Here is a 27,147-nt window from a genome sequence, read left to right as displayed (position 1 = left end):
TATTAATCCGCCCCGATAGAGACGGGGGCTATACAATCTCATGAGGGGGTCAAGGGTAAATGGCATCCCTTCGACCTTGCTCACGAAGAATCGAAGCAGGATAACGATACGCCAAAAAAATGGTTGTATCTGGCCAAGAGTTATTCGGTATTAGCAGCAGAAGTCGAATATAACGGGATCGACGGGTCCCTACGTGAAAGGGTAAGTGTAAACACTTAAAAACCCTTCCATGTAAGTAGTAATATCCTCCTCTAGGGTAGGAATCACCACCACTGCATTTTCCCAATGGCAGTCCTCTTTCACCTGCTCGAGAGCGTCTTCAGTATCGAGCATATATACCTCGACATGGGCTCACATCGACTAGGGACTGAAGAGGGTTTTTCAATTTTGAAATCAGAAGAAAGGTCGCATGACCCGGGGATGCACTCTTCGATGCGTGGCTCCACCGACGTTTTATCACCGGACGGCCACGAAGAAGAGGCTTTTTCCTTTTTGGGTACGGACTTAGATGTTTTCGCCATGGCTATGTGAGTTCAGAAAAAAGAAGAAGATGAAGCTTGTTGTTTTAGGAAAGGATTGGCAAATGGATTCTGAAGAATCTGCAAAACTGAGAAACTTGAAGAAAGTAGGAAAGCTTTGAAGGTTAAGAAAGGTTATTGAAAATAAAGTTTGGGAAGATTATGAAGATGATTTATTTATAATATTGCAACGACGGTTCAAGGGCATCAGTGGCCGACCATCAACTGACGCTAATTAATGATTTTGAGAACTGTGCAGCCGCAACGCTTCGGTCGCCTCCGTCGCTTACGTCACGACGATGACGTCATAATTGGTCGATGTACGAAATCGAAGACTCAATTCGTTTCTTTTCATTACGCTCTAAGAAACGAGGGGACTATCTGTATACGGGTAAAATCGGGCTTGCCCGATTTTGTCATTATTTTGAGATCAGAGGACTGCATTGAGGGTCAGCCTCGTACTGGATTAGACCTGAACACGGAGACAAGGTGCTGAGTTCGGGGATCGAGGCACCCGTCGAGATCGAGTCCTCCGACGATCGAGATCGGATATGACCAGCTTCGAGTGGAACACAATAACGGAAAGGCGAAATGTCCGTAACCGGTCGGAGATTACGTGAAAATCTCGGAATGGATCAAATCAAGGGCGGTTATTTGTATCAATCATGAGATTTACTTTTGCAATTAGAATTATACCTCAATTAGGATTCCTTTAGTATATAAAGAGGGATCCCCATCATTTGTAGACACCTTACATTCATACATATCAAGGCAATATAATATTTCTTTCTTCTGCTCATCAGTTCATTGCTCTTTACTTATTGTTCTTTAACTGTTCTTGCTTTACTACTCTCGAGGGTTCACCAGCTCGAGGATACTATCCAAACATCGGTTTGTTTTATATTCTTGTCAATTTCATCGCTTATCCCTAAATTAATCAATTGGTATTAAGTGAAATCACGTATCTTTAAAACCCCATTACAAGTTTAATTATTACTCGAATTTTAGGGTAAACAAATATCAACTTCAAATCTTTTCCTTTTCAACTTCAACCAAATAGTATTCAAACGCCTAGGCATTGTTTGGTCATATTCCACAAAATTTCGCTCTTTTCAAATGAACCCTTATTAAAAATGACCATCAATTAGTTGTTGATTTGTGCGTACTAAATACAACAACACAACAATCCAGTAAAATTTCACAAGTGAAGTTTGGGGAGGATAGTGTGTAGGCACACCTTACTCCTCCGAGAAAGGTTGTTTCCGATAAACCCTCGGGTCAAGAAGACGAAAAAAGACAATAGATCACAATAGAAGCCAGAAAGATATTAAGAGCCAGAAAATAGACGGAAACACAATAACAATAACTAGCAATAATAGCACAGTACTATGAAAACGGAAAAATAGTATGAAAACAATATGTGCATACTGAATCTTCAACAAATGACTCCCCCACCCCCACCCCCCGGAGGGGGGGGGGGGTTTACTTAGTCTACTATATTGCCTAAGGAAAACAACTCAACAAATTCACACTTCCATTAAGAAGAAGGATGTATTTTTTGTACTGAGTGTAGAGTTGAACAAATTTCTCAGCACTGACAAATTGTTAGTCACAAATCCAAGGAATGTAAGAGATCTGCACATTTGAGTCCTAAGATCTATTCTCTTTCTGAAGATTGCCTGTTCTCAGAGTCAGATTGTCTGACCTCTTCAATCATTTTAACAACTTCCTCCATGTTGGGTCGCATGTCTGGAACCTTTGCAACACATGCCATAGCAATTTGCAGCATTTGTACCATCTCTTCTTCGATGTTTTGAAATCTCATCAAATCGACGTCAAAAACCTCTGATGTCCATTCCTCCTTAAGAACTGACTGGACCCACCTAGGAAGGTCAACCATGTCATCGCGCCCTGGTGATTGCATTGGCTGCTTCCCAGTAAGCATCTCAAGTAGTAAGACGCCGAAGCTGTAGACATCTGATTTATGACTATGCTTTCGGGTTTCTATCACCTCAGGAGCTCGGTATCCTGGATAACGAGTTGGAGCTGCAGGGAAGTTTATTATAGGGGCTAAACCAAAATCTGAGACACAAGCTTCTAGGTCTTGCTTGAGTAGGACGTTCGAGGACTTTATATTTCCATGAGCAAATTTTGGACCACCCACTGAATGGATGTGGGCGATCCCCCTTGCTGCTCCAAGAGATATTTTAACTCTCGACTCCCAGTCTAGTGGAGTTCTTCCAGAAGTCCTGCTTCCTATAATGACAGTGGAGTTTGACACAGATTAGAGAATAGATATATCAGCAGTACGTGGTTTTCACCATTAGCAGATTACTTTAAAAAAATTATGCAGGTTAGTGAAGGGGGATGAGTTCACATCTCGTGTAGTCTTCCACGATAGATATTAGGTATATTATGCATGAAGATTTTCAGCGCTAGCAGCTTTCCAGTTAGAAAAGCAGCAGAGTGTGAGTGATAAACTACACCTTCGGTGGAGCAGTGATAGGTAAAAGAAAGCTGGCAAATGTCAATATTTTGCTACAGAAATGATAATACAAGATTACGTTCCGTACTCATATAATAGATGTAGAAAGATCAAATGGATGTATATATACAGAATATGTTTCCTCTTCTCTAAGATCACAATTAGCTACAAGAAAGAATGCTCCTTTTCAAACCAATTAGCAACTTTAAAGTTCAAACTCAAATTGTCTAGATTCGTTATGAATTATTTTTAAGACATTGCTTGAGTGAAGTTTGTGCTTTATAAGGAGTTACTTCTACTCATTCAATGACAAATGGCGTATAAAGTTGCTCCACCAAACACCAGACATAGAGAAAGGAAATGACGATAAGAGCAAAAGATGCCTTACCATGCAAGAGCATTGACAAGCTGCCACTTGAGAAATAACCATACACCATTAGCTTCTCATCCTTGGAATAATAATAGGCACGTAAAGGAACAACATTTGGATGCTGTCTAACTCTACCAATAATTTCCATCTGCTGTTCAAAGTCCTTCTTCCCTACAATGACTTCTTTTAATCTTTTAACCACCACTGTTGTTGACTCCTCCAAAATAGCCTTGTAAGCAGTTCCAAAGCTCCCTTTTCCTAGCACTTCAGCCGAGGCCCTCAACAGATCCTCGAGATCGAAATTGTAAGAGCAGCTTTCAAAGAAAACCAGCTTATTTTTCTCATGTTCTTGCACCCCACTACCAAATTCTTCCATCGGCTTTTCACTCCTTCCTCCACTTGAAGATTTCCCTTTCACCACACCTCTGTCATCACCCCTTTTCCCTTTCAAGCAGCACAAAACCACGATCAGAACTAGCAGAAAGACCAGCACAGCCCCTCCAGCGGCAATAGCAATAATAGCCCATAATTTAAGCTTCTTCTTTGAGCTTTTTTCTCCTGGAATGTTTGGTGAAGGTGCTAGTGGGGATGGGGATTGTGGTAGAACAGGGGAACACGGATTTAAGGGCAGTCCACACAAGAGTGAGTTCCCTGCAAATGAAGAACTTGGGAACTTTTGGAGGGATAATGGAATGGAACCATTAAAATTGTTGTGGCTTAAATCTAAATGTCTAAGCCTTGGAAGGGTGATATTGGGTATGGGTCCAGAAAGCAAGTTATTCTGGAGGCTTAAACCAGTTAGCTGAGTCAAATTTTGAATTGTTACAGGAATCTTATCAACGAAGGAATTATGAGATAGGTCCAAAACATTCAGTTTATTTGAAAAGGAAGCAGGAATAGTTCCAGATAAGTTATTGTGCTGTAAGAATAGGTATTGGAGAGAAGGAAGTGAAGCGATATCAGAAGGAAGGTTTCCGCTAAGACGATTGGATCGAAGGCTGAGAATCCTTATGGCATCCATCTTCCCAAGAGTATTTTCTGGAAGTGGACCAATGAGTCCAACTCCAGGAAGTCGTACAGCCACCACATGGGCCCCATCTGTACTACAAGTAATGCCTACCCAAGATGAGCAGATTGGGGTGGCAGGATTCCAGTTGATCTTCCAGCCATGCGGGACTGCCGCAGCAAAGTCAAGAAGGGCTTGTTTGTCCGAGTTTATATCACCAAAGCTCAGAGGAAGAAGAGTTGCTACGACAAAAAGAAAATGTAGCAGTTGATTGGTGTAGCAGATTCTCATGAGGAAACCTTCAATTGACTGAAAGCCACAATTATGTCAGTGCTGTGGTTTTCCTGGGATAATACAGTAAATAAACAACTTGAGAGCCAAACATACATCAAAGGAGAAAGAGGAAGGATTAAAACACATATTCATATAGCAAGCATCTATGCGTTCACAGTTATTTAAAATGTCCTCAAGAAAGATGTTTGGAGATGCAGTTCTGCATCGAATTTTCATTAACTAAAACTGGATTATATTTTATGGATGCCAAATATCAATTAATCTATGTTCAACTAATGTTTCTTTTTGCACATACGTTCCAAAAGCACTTAGTAAAGACCTTCGATAATTCCTTATGAATGCCAAATAGTAATTGATCTACGTTCAACTAATATTTCACCAGATGCAGAAGCGGACCAGTAAAACTAACCATGTTCTCACAGAAAAAAGAAAAAAAAAATAAAGAAAGAAAACAGCAGGTCAGATTACAACATACTAAGCTGAAAGCTCTGCAGACTTTGTCACAAATCTTATCCACCATACTAACAACATACAGTAACTTCAAAAGCTATTTAATCTCACAGATGGACGAATGACTACACCAAAAGAAGAACAAGATGTTGTGACACATTGAACCAGGTACAATCATTCAACAGCTCAACGCTGCAGTATTAATGTGATTAAGAGAAAATATATAGCTGGAGAAGAAACATTCTCAGAAAAATCTTTGGTTCACAAAGATTCAATTTTCAACTTCATGAACAAAGAGAGTCTTGAAGTAGAACAGCAAGAGCTAAGATATACAAATAGCTAGCACTTAAGTGTTCTAATTTCTAACTTGATATTATCTAATAATCAAAGGGAAGGAGACTTAACCCTTTTCAAAAATTTCTAACTTGATAATATCTAATAAACAAAGGGAAGGAGAATAACCACCCCTTAAGTCAACTCGGGACTAGACTAACCCGTTTAATCCCAAGTTTTTCATCCTTGTAATATTCTTATCCAAGATTGGAGCTTGTAACAGTTGATGAAGAGTAGCTACATCATAAACAGAAAATACCTACCAAAACAGGCACCCAAAGGGTGTGGCCTACTGGTCAAGGAAAGGCTAGGGGCGGAGCCACAACCCTGCATATGGTTACGGCAGAAGTCAGAACCCTGTAGTTTTAGCCTAGACCCTGTATTTTTGTTTAAAAATTTATTTAATATTTATAAATAATTTATTTAGAACCTAGTAAGCTGCCTTTTCTAAAATGTAAAACTCATAAACCCAAAATCCTAGATCTCTCTCTACATGAGGTCTAAGGTTCAAATTCGCGGAGTTAAAAAACACTAGGTGATTCTTTCCATCTATCTAAGCCTTTATGAGAAGAATTATCCAGTACATATGCCGGTGGGAGTTGTACCAGGTGGAATAATCGAGGTGCGCCCAAGCTAGTCCGAGACCAGCGTTAAAACAAAAACGAACCTACCACATTCATAATACTTCTCTCAAGCAAATGTCAAAGAGGGTTGGGTTAGTTGGGCTAATTGAACAACCCCAAGTCTTATCAGGTCACAGTAATAGGGAATCCTAAGCTTCCAATAGACAAATATAAATAGTTTCTCCAATAATACAATTCAAAAAGACCAATAACATCTTCAGTTTTTTTTCAATTCTTTATATTTCCAAAAAAGTCGAGCTGAACAGATACAGGTTGATAAAATTCAGAAACATACATAAGAAGACACAGTGAATTACCTCAAAAAATTGAAACTTTGAGAAACCCCTTAAAGTTTTAGGAGAAATGCTGAGGTACTGAGGTCAAAATAGCAGTACCCATGAGAACTTTCGTATCGAATTTATCCACTGAATTTGGAAAGTAGCAAGTTATAGTAACCACATTTTGCTTAAAACGGAAAGTGCACGTATCGCAAAGCTGAAAAAATCCCAAAAAAGAGGAGACCTGTTTGCTTAAGCTGAAGAAGTAACGAATGGATCTATGTTAATAGATAAAGGCAAATGGTGTACTCGAGAATATGTTGAGAAACAGAAGGAGGCGAAAATAGAACAAGTGTTAGATTGTTAGTGGAAGTGAAGACTGAGAAAGGGTACGAAGGGTTTCAGATTTTCAGGATTTGGTTGCTGGGATTGGCTTTGGGCTGTTAGTCACTCCAGTTTTTCAACCAGAGAGAGAAGAGAGAGAGAGAGAGAGAGAGAGGGGGGTTTAATTGTTTGTTGTAATAACAGAGCATAAACGTAACGAATTTGTCAGATTTGTTTATGTTGGCGGAACATGTATAATGGAGTAAACAGCATAATTGTTTCGCTTTTAGCCGTGCCAAACAATATTTATATTATATTGTTTGGAAATATCGTTTGGCCGAAAAAATATATAAGATTTGAATATTTTTTGACTATTATTTTAAGCAATATCATTTTCCCTTTATGTTTCCCAATACTCTCTGATTTATATAGCACGATTGCTTTCTGGTTGACTCACAAACTTTCGGTTCAAAACATATCTTTTTTACGTCAATACATTTTTGTTTAATTGATAATAGTGTACGAGCCAACTTATAATATCTCTATGATTACCCTCAAATAAAATAGTGTTCATCTAATAATTAGTCAAAAAATCAAAAGTTAGATAGAAAATTGATTTTGCTCCCCTTGAATTACCAAAACAAAAGCTACTTGAGAAGTTGTAATATAATTCGGAGCAAAAATAACGGATTGTGTACCTTAAATTCGCAGCGGCTATTTTTGTTGTTGCCAAAAGAATTTGCCCCAAGTCTCCTTTGATTTCACTAGGAAATCAAGGTTAAAATTCACAAACTAAATGTCTTTTAGTGTGATGATGTAATCTAGAAAGTCAGGATTGCTTTTTCTTTTTTCTGATTTTTCCTTTTGTTTTCTATGTAATGTTTCTCGTGCTCTCTCTTTTGAAGCAGAAGACTTCTCTTTTTATTAGGAGAGGTTGAGCAGTTATCAGATAACTGTTCCCTCTCCTTTTCAAAAAGAATTTGAACATTTATAACTGTTCCCCCTCCTTTTAAGGATAAGGTTGAACAGTTATAACACAACTGTTCATCCTTTATTTAGAAAACCAGACAATCCTTTATTTATGGGTCGGGTAAGATTGGGTCGGGTCGGTTCACATGGGCGACCCACGATCCCAAAAACCTTTATCTCCCACTTCGCACATGGTGGACAAGACCCAAACCAATATTACATCAACTAGATACACAATTCATACGACAAATAGTTCGTGCGACCTGTGAGCAACAAGGCTTGCCTTCAAGGTTTTATAAGCCCTATATAGGAATTTAATCACGTATGGAAAGAATTCACTTTTAATACGAGGACATCAGTACTCACAATACCTCAGACTTCACTACTTCAGCAGTTACTCATTCGATCCCTCATCCTCTTTAAGAGGTGAACTCGAGTTCAAGTTTAACTTTATATACACAATTACACTCGACATCTATATGGACAGTGTAATAGCCGGCTTGTGTACACAAGTCAGATTATTTTAATTTAATTGTCTTCCCTTTCTACTTGAATCTATTTGTTCCAAATAAACTGCTTTCCCAGACATGCACTGCACGGCCGAATCATTCATGGCTATTAGTGACTTGCTAAAGTAGCAACATTGATTGAAATTTCAAGAAACAGTAAAAGGTCAAAGGGTATTCTAATGAAAAGTTAATTTTAACTTTTCGGGGTCTCACACAATGAAGAAGCAGGGAACCATTCTTTCATTAACCAATTGGTCGCTTAACACACGTGGTATGAAACACGTGCTACGATGTTCTCACCTTATCCTGGTGCATGTGTCTCATTTCTTTTAGTTATCCAACATTGTACAGACCTTGGTCTAGACACCTCTTGATGTCTAACCCGAGTTTTTCTTTTCAGTGATCCTCAAACTCATTTTCTTAGAGAGACTCTTGTCTGGTTTATAAAACAAGTCATAGCATGACAATGAAAATTATCTCTTCACGTTCTCTAACGTAAGAGGGGATTGCTCATGTGAGAGAGCCAATCTCGCGACTTGTCCGACACATTTTATTTCTAAAACATTATCACATGCATATGAGACATAAATTCAATAGTCTTACTTTGATGAGAATATCATAACAACAAAGTTGTTTTACAATACATAAATATCATCATTTCCTACGCAAACCTAGAGCCTTAATATGTTTTTCAAACAAGTCTCTAGATATGGTCTTTGTAAAAGGATAAGCTATCATTTCGCGAGTAGAAATGTATTGTAAATTCACTTCTCCACTTGCTACTATGTCTCTCACAAAGTTATATTTCATATAAATGTGTTTGGTTTTACTGTGATACTTAGGATGCTTTGTATATGCAATGGCCGCCTGACTGTCGCAATATAAATTCGTGGGACCCTTAGAATTCTTTGCAACATTCAAATGCTCAAAGAGTCTCTTTAACCAAACGGCTTCTTATACTGCAGATGCACAAGCTACGAATTCAGATTCCATGGTCGAAAGAGCTGTGCAAGTTTGTTTCTTACTTTTCCATGAAATAGCTCCACCACTAAGTAAACCGGAGGTTGATTTTATATCATTCCGATCACCAGCCCAATCAGCATCTGTGTAACCTCTCAAGAGTAAATCAGATCTACTATAGCATAGTGAATAATCTACAGTTCCCTTCAGATATCGGAATATTCTCTTCACTGCCTTCCAATGATCTCTTCTGGGATTAGATTGACACCTGCTTATCAGACCTATGGCATAACAAATGTCTGGACGAGTACACATCATAGCGTACATCAAACTCCCGATAGCACTAGAATATGGAACTCGAGACATGTCTTCCTTTTCTTTTTCAGTCTTTGAACACATTGTTAATACCCAATTTTTCCCTCAAAATAGTGCATATGCATCATCATTTGATTTACAGGCATACACAAGTATTTTTTCATAATTTTCCATAATTTTTAAAGGCTTTAAATCAATTTACTTTTACATTTTATTATATAAATATCCAATAATTACCCTCCAAATTATTTTTTATGATGAGCTAATCATCTAAACTTATCATTTGTACCAGCATAATGTTTGAATACTTTTCAGTGCATTTCTATAATTACATTTACATTTTACAAGGCTAAATTGCACATTTTACAATAATAGCCCATATGCATGTATAATTACATTATTTATGCATAAAATAACTTTTTATATTTTTTATAATGTTAAGTAATTAGTTTAAATCATTTTCATGCACAAGTGATATTTTGTTATTTATTAATTATTTTTTATAAATTATTTATTGGTTAAATTGGGTATTTAAAATATAGCCCCCTAAAATCCCAATTTCGGACCTATACACTACCCAATTACCCCAGCCCAAAATACCAAGCCCAATACCCCAGTCCAAGACCCCTTAACCCAGTCATGTACCCGTCCAAATTACCCGACCCAGCATCTTTAAATCAGGACTGTTGATCTTCCAAAATCAACGGTCCACATCACTCCAACCCTTTTAAACTAACCTACCCGGCCAAAACCCTAAATCATTTTCACCCAGCCCGTCGTCTCTATTCACTCCCTCTCTCATTTTCTCCCCCTCTCCTCTCAAAACCCTAGCATCGTTATCACCCTAATCTCTCCGATTCCAACCCCATAATGGAATCAATCGTTGATTCCTTACCTTATTTGGCCCCTCCTCCTTACTGGCTACCCGATTTTGGTATTACCTAATGGCTTGCCTAAAATGGCAAGAAGATCTTGAGAGATTCGAACCAAATTTGGTTCAAAATCCTTAACCTGTTGTGTATTTTGTCTGTGTTCATCCTGTGTTCTTTGTGAGTACGATTGTTTTACCTATCTCTTGTTGATTCTTACTTAGACCTAAAGGTTAGGGTTTCAAATTCTATTTGATTCGAACCTAAACGGGTTCAAACTTTGATTTTTAGCATTATCTCGTCTATATTCACTTCAGTATGCGTGAATCTGCCTATTACTGCTAATTTCCTTTATTTTCCCTAAATTAGGGTTTCAGATCTTTTTCTAGTTCGATTCTTTGTTGCTTCTTGAATAAATCTCCTGTCTATGTTCATTATACACAATATGTGATTATTTTGCCCTTGTTTCCCTGCTGATTTTATGGTTTACCTAAAACTAGGGTTTGAGACTTTTACTGTTTCCTTTCTCATATGGCATTGATATTTTCCTTATTTTGTTCAATCTACCATGTTTCCATTATTTCTTTACCTTATTTGCCTTGAAACTGATTGTTAATTGATATTTTTCTTATTTTAAATGTTACTCGCCTGATTACACGCTATTATGCCCTATTATGCCATGGTGTATGTTATTCGCTGATGATATAGTTCTGATTGATGAGACGCGAGGCGGCGTTAATGGGAGACTGGAGGTATGGAGGCAGACTCTAGAGTCTAAAGGTTTCAAGTTGAGTAGGACTGAGACAGAATATGTGGAATGTAAGTTCAGCAACGTGAAGGGGGAAGCAGATGCAGAAGTTAGGCTTGACTCACAAGTCATCCCCAAGAGAGGAAGTTTTAAGTACTTAGGGTCAATTATCCAGGGAGATGGGGAGATCGATGGGGATGTTACGCACCGTATAGGAGTAGGGTGGATGAAATGGAGGTTGGCGTCTGGAGTCCTGTGTGACAAGAACGTGCCGCCGAAACTCAAAGGTAAGTTCTATAAAGCGGTGGTTAGACCGGCCATGTTGTATGGAGCTGAGTGTTGGCCAGTCAAGAATTCACATATCCAGAAGATGAAAGTAGCACAAATGAGGATGTTGAGATAGATGTATGGGCACACTAGGCTGGATAAGATTCGGAATGAAGATATTCGGGAGAGGGTGGGCGTGGCTCCCATGGACGATAAGATGCAGGAAGCGCGGCTTAGATGGTTCGGACACGTGTGGAGGAGAAGCCTAGATGCACCGGTTAGGAGATGTGAGCGGTTGACCTTGGCAGGTACGAGAAGAGGCAGAGGGCAGCCTAGGAAGTATTGGGGCAAGGTGATCAGGCAGGACATGGCGCGACTTTAGATTTCCGAGGACATGGCTCTTGATAGGAACATGTGGAGGTCGAGCATTAGGATGGTAGGCTAGGGGGTAGTCGAGAGTTCTTCCCTCTTGGTACCGGGGAGTCTGTTAGAGTTTCGTGAGGTTTGTTAGCGGTCTTTGTTGTATTCACATTGGTGTTTTGCATAGTTTTGTCTTATTGTCCTTTCACTTATTTGTTTGGGTTATTTTCTTTCTGGTATTTTTTATTGTTACATGTCTTTTCTCTTATTTCTTTTCTGATATTACTGCCTTTCCTGTTGAGCCGAGAGTCTCCTGGAAACAGCCTCTCTGCCCTTTTCGGGGTAGGGGTAAGGTCTGCGTACACTCTACTCTCCCTAGACCCCACTAGTGGGATTTTACTGGGTATGTTGTTATTGTTGTTGTTGTTGTATTATTTATTTTGTGATTAATTTCTTTCCTTACTTATATGTGTTTGATTACTTCCCTTATTTGTTCGCCTAATGGAACATTATTTAAACCCTTCTCCCTTTCCCCTTTAGGAAGACTCGAACTCTCAATATTCTCACTAAGAAATCTAGGGCTTAGTCCTATAATCTTTCTGCTCTCTCTTGTTTACTACTGGTCTTGGCCGGCTGAAAGCCAAGGCCAAATATTCTGGATTCTCGACTCTGTGGTATTACTCTGGTTTGTTTTCTTAACTGGTGAGTGACTATCCTTTGTCATTTCATCTCTATGTATCCCTGAACTATGTTTACAATCCAGCATGTTTAAAGTCCGTTCTGAGCATGATTCTGCCTGTCTATATGATTCTCTTTTAGTCCTATAGTTGATACTGTTAGTTCTGAGATTGGTTATCTTTAAATAATATGAATCCTCTTAAAGGATAACTTATTGTTTTAACTTGTCTCATGCATACTGTTTGCTAGTCCTGAAATTATTCAGAACTTAGTATCCTTAGGGTACTACTAGTATGGAATTAGTTAATCAATCCTAACTTTACAGACTTGTATTGTTATCTAATTCATATCCCTCTGGATTCATGTGATAATCTGACTGTTTGCCTTAACACTCTGCCTAAATATTTCTGTGATTAAACAAGGTTGTCCTAAATGTTAGCATGCACACTTAGAGTAATCATGTCTTTTCTGACTTAACCTGTTTGAAACTGTGTACTTTGCCACCCTTGCTTGTTTTCTTAATGTCATTATGCCTACATGTTTTGTGTTCTAAAAATTCTACTATGGTAGTCTCCTTCTGAGAAATCCAAACTGTTTTAAATCTGTCCCTACCTCTTTTTATATGTTGTTACTCTTTTTAAAACTCCCAATCTTAGTCCTTTAGGTCTCCTCAACCACCCTAGAGTGAGCACTGCTCAGGGTCCATGTGAGACTCTTGTGAACTCTGACACACTGGGAACTGGTTCCTAATCTCTTTTGAATCATTTCTGAGTATGTGGTTCTGGCGTGAGCATTGCCTTGGGTCCCTGAGGCCATTAGGAACTTTAACACATTGGAAACCTGATTCTATATGTGCTATGGGTGAATTACTCATTTCTGGCTATGTTGTACCTGTGAAATAACTCTCGAGGTGAAAATGGTTTGAAGGCCTGATTGCCTAGGTGTATTTAGGCCTGATGAAGGCTCCCTATAGTTTGTGCCATTACTATCGTGTAATTCATTTGCTAATCTGGTCTGTAATAACTTTGTAATAAACAGATTCTGGGGTATTTAGTAAAATCGGGAGGGTTTCTCATTTCTTTTGTTAAACTGGGTAGAAATCCTGCCTATAAGGTTTCATTTATGCTGTTAATTCTGCTCATTTTGTCCAAAACCGTTAAGTTCTATGTTGTTTAGAAATCCTGCCTATAGGACTTTTATGGGTGATGCTGATTCTGCTAAAATTGTATGACATTTGTATTAGAAATCCTGCCTATAGGATTAATATTACAACTTTTGTTAGAAATCCTGCCTATAGGATACGTTAATTTGTCTAATAAAGTGTGTTAGCAATCATACCTATAGGATCGATATTTGACTCAACTGTTTTCTGACAATGTGTCTAAATTCTGCCCGTCTGCTATTCAATTAGATATCATGCCTATAGGATTAAAATCAGTTCAATGATAGATATCATGCCTATAGGATCAAAATCAGTTCAATGATAGATATCATGCCTATAGGGTTAAAAAATCAGTTCTATGATACATATCATACCTATAAGATAAAAATCAGTTCAATGATAGAAATCATGCCTATAGGATTCTGCAAATGGGTTCTGAACACAACCGCCCCTGTCAATCACTTAGACAACCTGCCTATAGGACTAAAACCACAATTCTGGATTTCTAACTGTGATTTACTGTTATTCCTCACTGCATGAAATGCCTAGATGTTGTACTAAATAAAATCAGTAGGCAAAATAATAGGCCTTAACACTCGCATTAATGGAACTGATTTTGTATATTACTGCTCGCCTGTCTTCTCACATAGATATCCTGTCTATAGGATTCTGCGATTAATAAAACCTGCTAATCAATTGCGTGCATTTGCTGTTTATGTGTGGGGGTCAATATGAGCCCGTATCTGCTCTTTATCTAAAAGTCCTAATTGTTTTGCTTGTCGCCTAGTCTTTTACATTTTTGAGCAGCCTAGGTTTAGTCTAGAACCACCCCAAAATAGAAATCCTAATGCCTCCAGGACTATAGGTAAGGGACGGGTAGTGCACGCATAAGAAACGAACTAGAATCAACTAGAGTGTTTTAAGTAACAACTTAAAGATAGTAATCGGGTAGCAGGAGATGATAGTCTGTGCCCGCTGAATAATATGAGTAACACCCCGACTGGAGGGAGTTACAAAGCATTATTTATGTTGTATGGGGTGATCCTTTAGGCTAAAAGATTTAGGACCCCCCATCCCTATTAAATAATCATCTCGCTTCTTTAGACTAATTCATAAGTTAAGTTCGGTCAGGACCCACCGTTGTGGACCTCGAGGGGTGCCTAACACCTTCCTCTCAAGGTAATTTCGAGCCCTTACCCGATCTCTAGTGATGTAAACTAGTACAATCTGAGTTATTTGCTATAGGTGCCCTAACGCACCTTAACCCGTTAGGTGGCGACTCTGATCAATTCCTTTTCCCTACCCTGTCAAAGGAATTGTCAAATGTCGAAACCCGATTTCACGAGAAAAAGGGACGCGACACACATTTCAAGGCTTGAAGTTTCACCTCTTGCTATTGGAGTATCCATAGGCTTGCAACTATTCATTCGAAAGCTTTCCAAAATTTTCTTTATGTATGTTTCTTGAGATAGACTCAAAAACATTTTTTTGGAACGAAAGCGATCCATTTGACTTTTGTCACATAGATGCAATGGTCTTCATCGATCATGGTGAAATCAAATGAAATCAACTCCTTATGAAATCTCAGGTACCACTGCCTTGAAGATTGCTTAAGGCCATAAATTGGTTTTTTCAATTTACAAACTTTCTTTTCTTGGCCTTTAACAACGAAATCTACAGGTTGTTCCATGTAGATTTTCTCGTTTAGTTCTCCCTTGAGAAAAGCGGTCTTCACATCCATTTGGTGTAATTCCAGATCTAAACGTGCAACAATAGTCAAAAGTAATCGTATAGAGGTAAACTTCACAACTGGTGAAAAAGTTTCCTCATAATCTATTCTAGCTTCTTGAGTAAAACCTTTTGCCACCAATCGTGCTTTGTGTCTTTCTATTGACCCATCCAATTTGCGTTTAACCTCGAGAATCCATTTATTCCCAATAGCTCTACGTCCCTGAGGAAGGCCAACTAGATCCCAGACTTTGTTGGTTTTCATGGACTCTGATTCTTCTTTCATCGCTTTTAACCCTTCATCCTTTTTAGGGCTCGATAAAGCCTCAGTCACAGAATTAGGTTCATCCAATTCTATTGGAGATACCAAGAAAACATAATCCTCAATCTCATAAGATCGTTTAGGTACACCTTTTCTTGTACTTTTACGTAATTGAAGTTCAAATTCCTCTATAGGATTTTGGGATTCAAAACTCCCACTTGAACCAGGAACCATTTCTTGATCCATTGATCTATCAAGTATGTCTGACGACATTATCTGATCTTCTGAATTCAACATTTCGTAGAGAGGCTCACCTTCATTTATTTCACCCTTTTTGGGAAAATCATTTTCCAAAAATCTGACATCTCGTGATACAATTTCAGTAATACTTCCATCCTCCAATTCATCAATGAATACATACCCTTTGGAGCGTTCTGAGTATCTAATAAAGATACATTTCTTTCCTTTTGGACTAAGTTTACTAAACTCACCAAAACGATCTTTAATATATGCAGCACAACCCCAAGGTCGTAGATCATTCAGGTTTGTTTTATGACCAGTCCAAAGTTCATAAGGAGTGGAAGATACTGATTTAGAAGGCAATTTATTTAATATGTAGGCCGCAGTCAATAATGCATCTCGCCAGAAAGAGATAGACAAATTTGCCTGCGCCATCATTGATCTTGTCATGTCCAATAATGTTCTATTCCTTCTTTCAGCTACACTATTTTTGTTGAGGTGTATAAGGAGTAGTTAACTGTCTGATAATGCCCTTTACAGTACATAATTCTTCAAATTGTTTTGACAAATATTCTCGTCTTCGGTCGGTTCTTAAAACCTTTATACTTTTATCTAATTGATTTTCAACTTCATTCATATATCTTTTAAAGCACTCAAGTGCTTCAGATTTATGAGAAATCAAATAGACATAACCAAAGCGAGTGAAATCATCAATAAATATAATGAAGTATGCAGCACCAAACCTTGACCTCACATTCATTGGACCGCAAATATCAGAATGGATTAATTGAAATGGGAATACAACTCTTTTAGCCTTCCCAAATGGTTTACGCGTAATCTTTCCAGCAAGACAATTTTCACAAGTTGGCATATCAATTTTGGAGAAAGAACCTAAATGCACTTCATTTGCCAACCTATTCATTCGATCTTGCCCTATGTGACCTAATCTTGCATGCCATGTAATAACATCTATATCATTGTTACTAGAATAGTATGCCATTACACAGCGATCAACATAATAGTCATAAGTTGAAAGATTACAATCTAAAATGATAAAACGATCATAACGAAGTCCAAAACCATATAAAACATTATCTAGAGATATTCTTACACCATTGCGACTAAAAAACAAATCGAAACTAACATCCAATAGAACAGAGACAGATACTAAATTTCGTCGAATCTCTGGAGCATATCGGACGTCATGCAACATCAAAGATCGTCCACCACGCAAGTCTACTTTACAAGTGCCTATTCCTTTGACTTCAAGTCTAGCATTATTTCATACATAAATCCACCTTGATCCAGGTGAAACTCGACGAAACTCTACAAACTCTTCTCGATCTCGACTCACGTGGTCGGTGGATCCTGAGTCTACAATCCACATAGGATAAGATTCAGTTAGTAAAGAAGTGCTTGAAACATACACAACACTCAGAGATGCGTTTAGGAATGCTACCTTTTCGGCTCGGTACATTCACGAGCAAAATGCCCTAGAACTTGGAAATTGTAGCACTTTATTTTGCTTTTGTCTCTCTTCTTGAAAAATCGTTTTCCCTTTTTGGAATTTGATTTGTCCTTTTTTTCCAGAGGGTCCTTCTTCGGTCTCCTTACCCTTTCCTTTCTTTTTCCAATTTTTCTTACGCTTGAAGCCTGAAGACTTTTTACCACTAGATTCAGCCACAAAGGTATTGGAAGCAGCTTTAGCAGCACCAAGCCGCTCGTCTTCAAGTTCAACATGTCGAGCAACATCAGGAAAAGTTTTTATACTTTCATTGTGGGTCAAGTTACCCTTCAAATGTTCTCAACTATTGAGAAGAGACCGGATCACTACCTGAACCTTTTGCTCATCCGAGAGAACGTGACCAACACTCTTGAGTTGTACTATCATGTTTGACATCACCCTAAGGTGCTGTTTGATGCTTTTATCATGACGCTTTTTGAAAGTGTCAAACTTGATAGTCAACTGTCTAAGGCGGGTCACAGAAGTACCCCCATATGTTCCTCGTAAGTGTGCCCACATGGCATAAGCATTAGGAAATTCCTCACATTCACGAATCAGTTCATCAACCATAGAACTCACAATGATTCCACGTGCAATGGAATCTACCCTTTTCCAAGCTTTGTAAGCTTCGAGATCTCTTTTGTGTTGAGCAGTGTTACCATGTTCTTGTTGACTTAGAACATGGTTTATGCCTTCGAGAGTGTTATGCTCATCTAGTACATACCATATCTTACGACTTCAAATGTCGTAATTGTCACCATTTAACTTCTCACCTTTGTTTAAGTTAGCAATAATACTTTTTGTTACCATGTCTGTAATTAAGAGACAATCACGCAAGCTTATTTATCAATTATGCATGCGTCATACACATTCAAGCAAATTAATTATAATCTAATTTGCTATGAATTTCATCTAATTTAATCCTAAAAATCTGAGAAAATCAAGCAAAGAGTCAAAAGTAGACATTTTTATTTTCTTGAAATCCTCAAGAAGTCTTCTGCCTTCCCTTTAACGTGCCCTTATTCTCTGTTCAGATTCTGCTTCATCCTTGAATCATTTCTTATGATTTCAGGCTCTGAATCTGAATCAACTAAAGTTTTGATCCTCTTGCAACGCATTCTTCTACTATTTCTTTTTGCTCCTCTATCAATATCACTCCCACTTGGAGCAATTTGAGCATGTTCCTGTTCAGCCATATCTGAAATAGGAACAAGAAATCAGAAATATGGTTGTTACCATTTAATGCAACAACGTATGTCACAAATTTCTGGTAGAAGACAAAAATGATCATAAAAGGGTTTTTAAAGTTGGAAGATTTCGTTTTTCACCTAAAAATATTTTTGGAAAGCCTAAAACGAGTATATCATGAATATATAAGTTTTAGGCAAAAATATTTAACAAGTACACTGAAAACAGAAGCAGTTTTTCGTTAGAAAAATAGTCAAAAACTGCCAATCTCCAAAAAAAAACATATCTCACTCGTTTTTAATCTGTTTTTCACATATAATATATTCTCGGAAAGCCCAAAACGAGTAAAACATGATTATATGAGCTTTAGGCAAAAAACTTTAACAAGTTATTTCTAAAACGCTGAAAACAGAAGCACTTTTTTGTCAGAAAAATAGTAAAAAACTGTCAATCTTCAAAAAGAAAAATATCTCACTCGTTTTTAATCTGCTTTTCACATATAATATATTTTCGGAAAGCCCAAAACGAGTAGAAAATGATTACATAAGTTTTAGACAAAAAAATTTTAACAAGTTATTTCTAAAACGGTGAAAACAGAAGCAGTTTTTCGTTAGAAAAATAGTCAAAAACTGCCAATCTTCAAAAAATCAGATCTCACTCGTTTTTAATCTGTTTTTCACAGATAGTATATTTTCGGAAAGCCCAAAACGAGTAGATCACGATTATGTAAGTCTTAGGCCAAAATATTTAATAAAGAGTGGCCAAAACGCAAAAAACCAGAAATAACTTTCTCTGAAACTTGTCAAAAATTAGCCAAAAAAAAATCTCAACCTAAACTTATAAAACAGCAATTTCAAGACCATTGACATGAATAACTGGATCATTCAACCATGATCTAATACGAATGTAATATAATTCGGAGAAAAAACAATGGATTGTGTACCTTAAATTCGCAGCGGATATTGTTGTTGTTGCTAACATAAGAGTCTGCCCCAAGTCTCCTTTGATTTCACTAGGAAATCAAGGTTAAAGTTCACAAACTAAATATCTCTTAGTGTGATGATGTAATCTAGAAAGTTAGGATTGTTTTTTCCTTCTTTTTCGGTTTTTCCTTTTGTTTTCTACGTAATGTCTCTCGTGCTCTCTCTTTTGAAGTAGAAGACTTCCCTTTTTATTAGGAGAGGTTGAGCAGTTATTAGATAACCGTTCGCTCTCCTTTTCAAAAAGGATTTGAACAGTTATAATTGTTCCCCCTCCTTTTAAGGATAAGGTTGAACAGTTATAACAGAATTGTTCATCCTTTATTTAGAAAACAAATAATTCTTTATTTACGGGTCAAATAAGATTGGATCGGATCGGTTCACATGGGCGACACACAATTCCATAAACTTACAGAAGTTATAGATGAAAAAAATATATGTATGAAAACTCGGAAATGATGTTGGAACTCGTGAGGGAAAGTTAGATCACCATCACAAGAAGAATGAGTTTGACAATTACTCCTTTGAGGGGGAGGTAGAGGGTTAGTTGGTGTATATTTAATTGAATAAATCAAATCACATTAATTTTTCACAATATGAATGAAATGAGACTATACACTTATTACCTATGGTTAAATTATAGATAGGCATATATAAGAAGACACATGTTATATATTTATTGATTTAACATACCAGATAAATTTTTCCGTATCTAAATATCTTTTTTCCAATTCTTTTCTATTGGTGGGTGACAATTTTAGCTTAGTTTGATGTAGAAGTATCAACTCTGAATCAAAAAGATTACCACAATTTTACTTGGTCTAATATTTTATTTAGAACATTTAAATGAATATTCTTATCTCTCCTTTAAACAAATATTTGTACCCCACTTTTCTTTTTCTTTCTCCAATGCGTCTTCTATCTTCCTTTTGGTAAACATTTGAAGACCTGACTATCTTTATTGTTTGACAATTAACAATTTATTATGACCCAACATGCTTGTCTTTTGGTTAATACTTCTTAGGCTTCTCTCGACAAAGTAATTCTTCCGCTAGTCATGCTTGGAAAAACAAAGTGCCCAAAAGAAGAATCACCAAAGGTTGATCTCCTATGGAATTTGTCTTATTAATGATTCCGTCAAAATATCGAGTAGTTCACATAAATCAATCATAAACCTACTTGTGCCTTCAGACGAGAAAGAAAAAGTAAGAAGATAGATTTTCCATAATTAGTCAAGCAAAGCTAACCGAAGTAAAGGTATTCATTCAAGCAGTAATGACATACCGATAAAAAAGGATCTCCTTCCGACTTCGACGAAGCAGATAGAGAAAAATAAGATTGTTTCCGGACGGTAAAGTAATGGATAACATCACTTCACCCTTAATAAGAGGTCTCAAGTTCTAATTTTAGAAATGAAAAAAATTCTAGTAGGACACATTTTTCCTTTAATGGACCTTATGTGGCGTGAATACCAATTAGTTGATCGCCAAAAAAAGGCAGCCCATGCACGAAGCATCCCGCGTTCTCGCGGAGACGAGAAAGGGCATACACCCCAGGGGTGTGATGTAATCGGGCACCAATACAGGTACTAAACACCAGGTGAAAAACCACAAATAAATAAATAATACCAAGAAAAGCAGAAGGAAAGAATGAAACACATGGTCTCCAATAAAGCACATAGAATTTACATGGTACGTTAGTTTATTCACATGGCTGTGGTGAGACCGTGAGAGAAGCTAAGGAGGAGGTTAAATTCGTAGCGTCATTCATCAAAGTGTACAAAAGGCAATTGTCAAATTGATGAATTGCTTGAAAGATACTGTTAAAAATTTAGGGTATTCTTGTCATATGTTGTCTGATATAGAATTAATCTTTTGCTAAGGAAGTAAAATGATGAACTTGATGTTAAAACAGTTGTATACATTGACTTAGGGTATTAAGTTAACCAATTGCTATAACGTGTTAGTTACCAATTTTACAAGATTATTAATCAATTTTATCAGAGACTTATAAATGATTTAATCATATAAATATTTTTTACACAATCATAATATTGAAATGGTAAATAGTATGGTGCTTCACGATTCCGCTTTTGATAATCAAAGCGCAACAGAAAGCATGTGCTGAAACAGCTTTAAACGTAAATGATGAGATGAGTTTTAACTTTTGCACTAGAATTATTATTTTAACTTTAACTTAAGTTCTCTCTCGGATAATAAGTCTTACGCTAAGCAAATCTGGATTAATCAAGCCAATACCAAATCTCGGATGTCGGAAAAAAGGGACAAGGTAGTACCTTTCAGCTAGTACGTACTAGGAACATAGTACTTGACAATTGACATTATCATTAGTTCTGAGATTTTCGGGCTCAGTGACTTGAGGTTGGAAACGCCAACAAAAGATTCAAGGGGCAATGAAACATTAAGTAACAAAAGCGAGGCATAGGCCATCCCACAAAATGCAGCAATTGAACGGCCCGAAAAGATCTGATGCTCTGCCACCATGAGAATGATTTATGCAGCTTGAGAAAATATGCAAAACAAATGAGAATTCAGCATGTCAAATCGATCCAGACGGCTTGTTAACACTTCATGAACGAACAAATGACTGAACTAAGAAGGTACAAGCCATTTGATGTTTGAAAAGTTAACAGTACAACTATAACTTCAGTTAGAAGGTCTTCAGAGGAGCGTACAAAGTCGATCTCTTAAACTAATTTTACAGATCACTTGTAGAATTCAAAGTCAGTGTCAGGCTTCTTCACATTGGTCCTGTAGCCCTTTTCGAAGTCCTTGGGGAGTATGACATATCGATTCTTTCGCACTGCATGCATACCTGCTTCCTGACAAATAGCTGAAATCTGCAGACGTTGCAACATGCATCACAATCATGTTGTACGGAAATTGAAGGACAAAACCAGACACAGCACGATATAAAACAACTATTTAGCCTGACTTCTAAATTTAGAACAGTAGTGGAGCATCCTATTTCTCCCTCAAAAACAGATGAAGAGTAAAGAGACAAACCTCAGCAGCACTAATTTTATCAGGGCGAGAAACATAATCTTCCAAGTCGACCTCATCACCTAAGTTCATCTTAGCAGTGCAGACCTGGACAAAAATCATCCAGCTTTAAGAAATTTTGGTCTGTTATGGGAACACAGAAAAATCTAGGATAATGAATGAGATACACAATCCATAAACCAATCTCTCAAAACTTCCTTCCACAATTTTTCACTCTTAAATTATTTTCTTTGGTGCTGGGGAATAGGATTAAAGAAGAAATCCTTATACAAAGTCATCAAAAATTCTACCTGAAAAATAAGTCTCTTTTGACGCCTATCAGGCAAAGGAAATTCAATCTTCCGATCAAGCCTTCCAGGACGCAAGAGTGCAGGATCCAAAGTATCAGCTCTATTAGTTGCCATAATAACTTTCACGTTCACGGTCTGGTCAAATCCATCCATCTGCAGGAGAAACACCAAAGAAACTTCATAAACAATTCAAAGTGCATGCATTCTGACAGATTACTTACTTCAGAAGAATAAACAGAAGCCTACCTGATTTAGCAACTCCATGAGGATACGCTGGACCTCCCTATCAGCTCCAGTCTGAGCATCAAACCTGGCAGTTGCAATTGCATCTACCTCATCAATAAATATGATTGCAGGAGCATTTTCTTTGGCAAGGCGAAAGACATCACGAACCATTCGAGGACCCTGCACAGTCGGAGAGTAAATGAGAAAATTAAAGCTCGAGTAATAGAAACAAATGGAGTCTCGTCATCGTTCATGGAATGTAAAATTGACCGAGTTTTGTCACTCTTAACTCAGGAGTAAAAAGGAAATTTAAAGAAAAACAAATCTGTGTACAGGAAATTATAAATTGATCCGATGTAGCATCCCCAATAAAACAGTTCTGTTCAACATGATACACGCGACAAAATGTACAATATTGCACTCCAAGCTGCATATTGACATAATAGAACTGTTCTACTTGATTGGGTGCGGAAAGCTGGTCCGTCTCTAACTTATCCCGAAAAAAATAAAGGAAAAACAAAAGAGCCGCCCCCCCCCCCCCTCTTCCCAAAAATAATGGCTTGTCTCTACAGACACTTCCAAATATCAACAAATGGTTCTTGCGTAGGATGTTCTTAGTTTCACAAAATATTTTCTTGTATATCATGTTTTGCTACTCAGCCTGATTGGGACAGCAGAATTCCATGTCCCCCATCTTTTAGTGAATTATATTAGTGTTGCCTTCTTTTCACAAGGTCTGTAAGATGCCTGAGGATAATTGTCATTTTAATAATTAATGAACTAATCTTTGATCTTAGATTACAAAAATTAACCAAGTTAACTATTGCAAATAGAACAATATATACAATTTGGGACAAAGGTAACAACAATTAACTGCCTTATTCTCACACCACGAAAAAAGTCACGAATCATGAAATTTAAAAGGGCAAAAGAAGTCTTGGACAAGAAGCAAATACTTTCTTTCTCCAAGATTCTTCCAAGATGGAAACAAATACTTTAAAATCCATTTTTTAATCTGAAATGACACAATCAAGATAGTTTGAAGAAAGAACAAATGGGTGAGTAACGATTCATCGATGCACAAAAATAACTGCTCAGACTATCCCATTACTTCAATACATACCTCACCCAAGTACTTCTGAACAAATTCTGAGCCAACAACCCTTATGAAGGCAGCAGTAGTGTGATGAGCGACAGCCTTTGCAAGCATAGTTTTCCCGGTACCTGGTGGACCATAAAGCAAGACACCACGGGGAGGATCTATACCAATCTGCTTGTACAACTCGTGATGAGTCAGAGGTAACTCAACAGCCTCACGGATTTCCTGCTTTTGTATGTCACAGCCTCCAATATCCTGGTTTGAGGAAAAGATAAGTTCGTAAAAGCAAAGAAATAGACACCTATTATTAACATGGTACAACATTACATTAGACATTTGTTTGTATGTAGTAGTAAGTGACGTGCATGTGCGCACACATATTTAGGAGCTTTTATTACAATTAGTACATAATGTTTTCCCTCTTAGTGCTCTGAACTAAAAGCACGTTTTACCTTGGACGACACTAGCATTTAATGATTTTGAAGAACAAAACTGGAGAAAAGACCACGAGTTGCAGAGTCCATGCTCATGTTCCCTAGCGTCAATTGTAAAGTGAATCCAGATCACTATATTGCATATTTGATCAGTTAATTACAAAGTTCAATCCAATTACTTACGACTTTTTTCCTTTCTTTCCGATACAATTATATGGGTTAAAGAAAACCACTAACACACTAAGTGGCGGAGGTAGAAGTTTATGCAAGGGGATTCAAAAGAAATACTAGATTGTTACACTTGAGATTTGAGCAAATAATGTAAACGAAATTTTGAACCCCCTGCGTCACTTCACTAGAATCTTCCCTTCTGTTAAGGGGATTCTACAGTTTATATAGTAAAAATGTTCGTTTTTACCCTATTTGCACAGTATAATTTTGCCACGAAGAATATTCCATTTGAATCTCCTTGACTCTACCTAGCTCTGCCCCAGAACACACAATATCAATATTAGCCCAATACATTTATGATGCACTAGATATTCAAAGACACCAGCCTACTAACTACTCTTTGCTTTGTTGTTTCTTTTCAAAGGTGTGTCCTGCTTCCTGTTCGTTTGTCTTTCACGCCACAGTCTTGAATGGAAAATGATACTTCTTTCTGAAACCCGTAAACAAGGTTTCGGCTTTCCTTTTTGCTTTTGAGGAACAGAACCAAGTGGTTGATTGAAGTACACGTGATGAATAAGCCACTTAACTGCCTTTTCGAGAAGGGCAATGATAGGATTTTGGATAAGTTCAAGGAGAAGCCACAGTACTACACACTCAAGTGCTGCACGTGTATTTATTTTCAATGAGAGGCTGCTTGGAACTAAATTTAAACTGAGAAATCATTTTGGACATGATTGAACAAGATCAGTACCCCACTTGTGGGAAACTACTGGGTTTGTTGTTGTTGTTGTTGATGATTGAACAAGATCAGTAAATGGAAGAATATGATAAAAAAGAGAAAGAAGATTCTCAATGAGTTCATAAGCTATTAAAAAAAGCTTCTTTACTTATGTTTTTGAAATTCTTATGGAAAACATCTGTCTTTCCGGTCATACTTTTATCACCAATACATTTACTGGGTAGGAGGGTAACTCTAGCTACCAAAGCTTAGACAAATGGAAAGAAGTCACTTTGTGTAGCATAGACAGATGGAAAGAGATCATTTATCATTTTTTGCCTCTACTGAGATTTGAACTTTCATCTCACATGGTCCATTCTAGCTTCATTGACTGCTAGGCCACTATCTTCTTATTATTTAATTTGCGACGCTGTTAGACCTATGAAAAAAAGATTTTGATTCCTAACCTATTTTACAGAAGTTCAAGGTTGTGACACCTTCAGAGAAAAAAAAACTAACTTTTCCTTTTATCAGTAGAAAAAAAGCTAACTCTTTTTCAACAATTCTTGAAAATTAAAGTTGGGATTCTCTTTACACCTTCACCATGGACTCATATTTAATATTTAGGTCTAAATATTGGAAACAATGCATCTAGCAAAGTTTATAGTTAGCTACAAGTCAATTTCAATCCAGAATTTATCAATGAAGTAAACCTAATGTAATTGTTCCAGAAATTAAGTCTTCACAATAAACCCCTATAAACTCTTAGTCTACCAATTAAGAACAGCATTCCTAAAATTCACCAATAAAAACCCTAGCACATAAGAAAAAAATATAATGAACAGCAATACATAGCCCTAATAAGCAGAATTACATACAAACCCTAATCAGTTAAATTAAGCATAATACACACTTACACTATAGGTAACATCGGGCTTCTCCGATTGGCTAAGCAGAGAAATACTCGAATCAGCCTCGGGAGGCAAAACATCAACAAGCGCATTCGAGTGACGATGCAAGGCCACAGAAGCCGAGGGTTTAAGTAGCTCCCGATTAATCGTGCTGAGTATTCTAACGTAGTAATTAGATCCCGTAGTGGACCCTACAATAGCGTTATTCGTATCAATCATCTCCATAAACTGACCGATTACTAACGGCACCGATTGAATCCGTTTAACTTCTTCCTGTGCCCGTAAGTGCTCTCGCCGGAGATTTTTCAGTTCGTCCTTCACGTATTCCTCTTGGATCTCGATGAACTCCAGCTGCCGCTGAAGAGATTTTAGGCGGGCGTAGAGGTCGTCTTCGCCGTCAGAAGGAACGTCGTGCATAGATGGGTCGGGTCGGGTTGATGGTGGCTCCGGTAAGGGTTTTTGATCGAGAACCATGGGTGTTGCCATTGTCGGAAGTGGAGAAAGAATGGAGTACGAAAAATAAATATTATGGAACCGACTTCGTTTTATAATCTGTCTGATCAAATATTTTATATGGCTCGTTTAGTAATATTGACTTAAAATGCTTTTTAAGACGGATTAGTCAAACATAAATTATAGAAACTGTCATTTATCCGAAAGAAAGATTGCGTTGAAACTCAATATGAAAGAAGTCATTCAAAATTAAGAGTCCGTTTCGACATACGAATTTTATCACTTTTTCCGAAATATTTTTATTTTTTTTCGTAATTTTCACTTGAAGATGGATTCTGAAATTTTCAAAAACTCCAAAAAATTGTTTTTTAAAATTTTCGATCAGATCATTTACAAAATTCAA

General features: G+C 37.3%; 3 protein-coding genes and 1 long non-coding RNA gene across 4 annotated transcripts; all 4 read right to left on the bottom strand.

The window, feature by feature from the left end:
• Positions 1 to 1,855: 1,855 nt before the first annotated feature.
• On the bottom strand, positions 1,856 to 6,936 carry LOC109239057 (probable inactive receptor kinase At5g58300). Its single transcript, XM_019405562.1, has 3 exons — positions 6,397 to 6,936; positions 3,392 to 4,723; positions 1,856 to 2,774 (listed from the first exon to the last, which is right to left on the bottom strand). Exons 2-3 carry the CDS (start codon positions 4,668 to 4,670, stop codon positions 2,176 to 2,178), a joined length of 1,878 nt encoding a protein of 625 aa, XP_019261107.1. The 5' UTR covers positions 4,671 to 4,723; positions 6,397 to 6,936; the 3' UTR covers positions 1,856 to 2,175.
• Positions 6,937 to 16,232: 9,296 nt separating this feature from the next.
• Positions 16,233 to 18,062, bottom strand: LOC109239051. The gene is made up of 5 exons (XM_019405556.1): positions 18,026 to 18,062; positions 17,583 to 17,965; positions 17,363 to 17,540; positions 17,047 to 17,122; positions 16,233 to 16,869 (listed from the first exon to the last, which is right to left on the bottom strand). The coding sequence occupies exons 1-5, from the start codon at positions 18,060 to 18,062 to the stop codon at positions 16,233 to 16,235; spliced, it is 1,311 nt and encodes a 436-aa protein (XP_019261101.1).
• An 8-nt stretch (positions 18,063 to 18,070) lies between these two features.
• On the bottom strand, positions 18,071 to 19,905 carry LOC109239053. The gene is made up of 2 exons (XR_002069840.1): positions 19,384 to 19,905; positions 18,071 to 18,450 (listed from the first exon to the last, which is right to left on the bottom strand). It is a non-coding gene; the product is annotated as an uncharacterized LOC109239053 (long non-coding RNA).
• A 2,018-nt stretch (positions 19,906 to 21,923) lies between these two features.
• On the bottom strand, positions 21,924 to 26,836 carry LOC109239056 (26S protease regulatory subunit 6B homolog). Its single transcript, XM_019405561.1, has 6 exons — positions 26,298 to 26,836; positions 24,082 to 24,312; positions 22,980 to 23,138; positions 22,734 to 22,886; positions 22,447 to 22,530; positions 21,924 to 22,280 (listed from the first exon to the last, which is right to left on the bottom strand). Exons 1-6 carry the CDS (start codon positions 26,775 to 26,777, stop codon positions 22,146 to 22,148), a joined length of 1,242 nt encoding a protein of 413 aa, XP_019261106.1. The 5' UTR covers positions 26,778 to 26,836; the 3' UTR covers positions 21,924 to 22,145.
• Between the last annotated feature and the right edge of the window lie 311 nt (positions 26,837 to 27,147).

Source organism: Nicotiana attenuata, unplaced genomic scaffold (genome assembly GCF_001879085.1).
Source record: "Nicotiana attenuata strain UT unplaced genomic scaffold, NIATTr2, whole genome shotgun sequence".
NCBI lineage: Eukaryota > Viridiplantae > Streptophyta > Magnoliopsida > Solanales > Solanaceae > Nicotiana > Nicotiana attenuata.
The sequence above is the reverse complement of the archived record's forward strand: the minus strand, read 5'-3'. Positions and strand labels throughout refer to the sequence as shown.

Excerpts from the sequence above, each read along its gene's own strand:
- LOC109239051 (XM_019405556.1), bottom strand. The coding sequence starts at position 18,062 with ATGGTAACAAAAAGTATTATTGCTAACTTAAACAAAG. Across the intron at positions 17,966-18,025 it reads TATTGCTAACTTAAACAAAG|ATGAGCATAACACTCTCGAA; the intron begins GTGAGAAGTTAA and ends GGTATGTACTAG. Across the intron at positions 16,870-17,046 it reads CGAGTTTCACCTGGATCAAG|TCGCAATGGTGTAAGAATAT; the intron begins GTGGATTTATGT and ends TTTGTTTTTTAG.
- LOC109239057 (XM_019405562.1), bottom strand. The coding sequence starts at position 4,670 with ATGAGAATCTGCTACACCAATCAACTGCTACATTTTCTTTTTGTCGTA. Across the intron at positions 2,775-3,391 it reads CTTGTCAATGCTCTTGCATG|GAAGCAGGACTTCTGGAAGA; the intron begins GTAAGGCATCTT and ends CTGTCATTATAG.
- LOC109239056 (XM_019405561.1), bottom strand. The coding sequence starts at position 26,777 with ATGGCAACACCCATGGTTCTCGATCAAAAACCCTTACCGGAGCCACCA. Across the intron at positions 23,139-24,081 it reads TTCAGAAGTACTTGGGTGAG|GGTCCTCGAATGGTTCGTGA; the intron begins GTATGTATTGAA and ends CCGACTGTGCAG. Across the intron at positions 22,531-22,733 it reads AAAAGAGACTTATTTTTCAG|GTCTGCACTGCTAAGATGAA; the intron begins GTAGAATTTTTG and ends ATTTTTGTCCAG.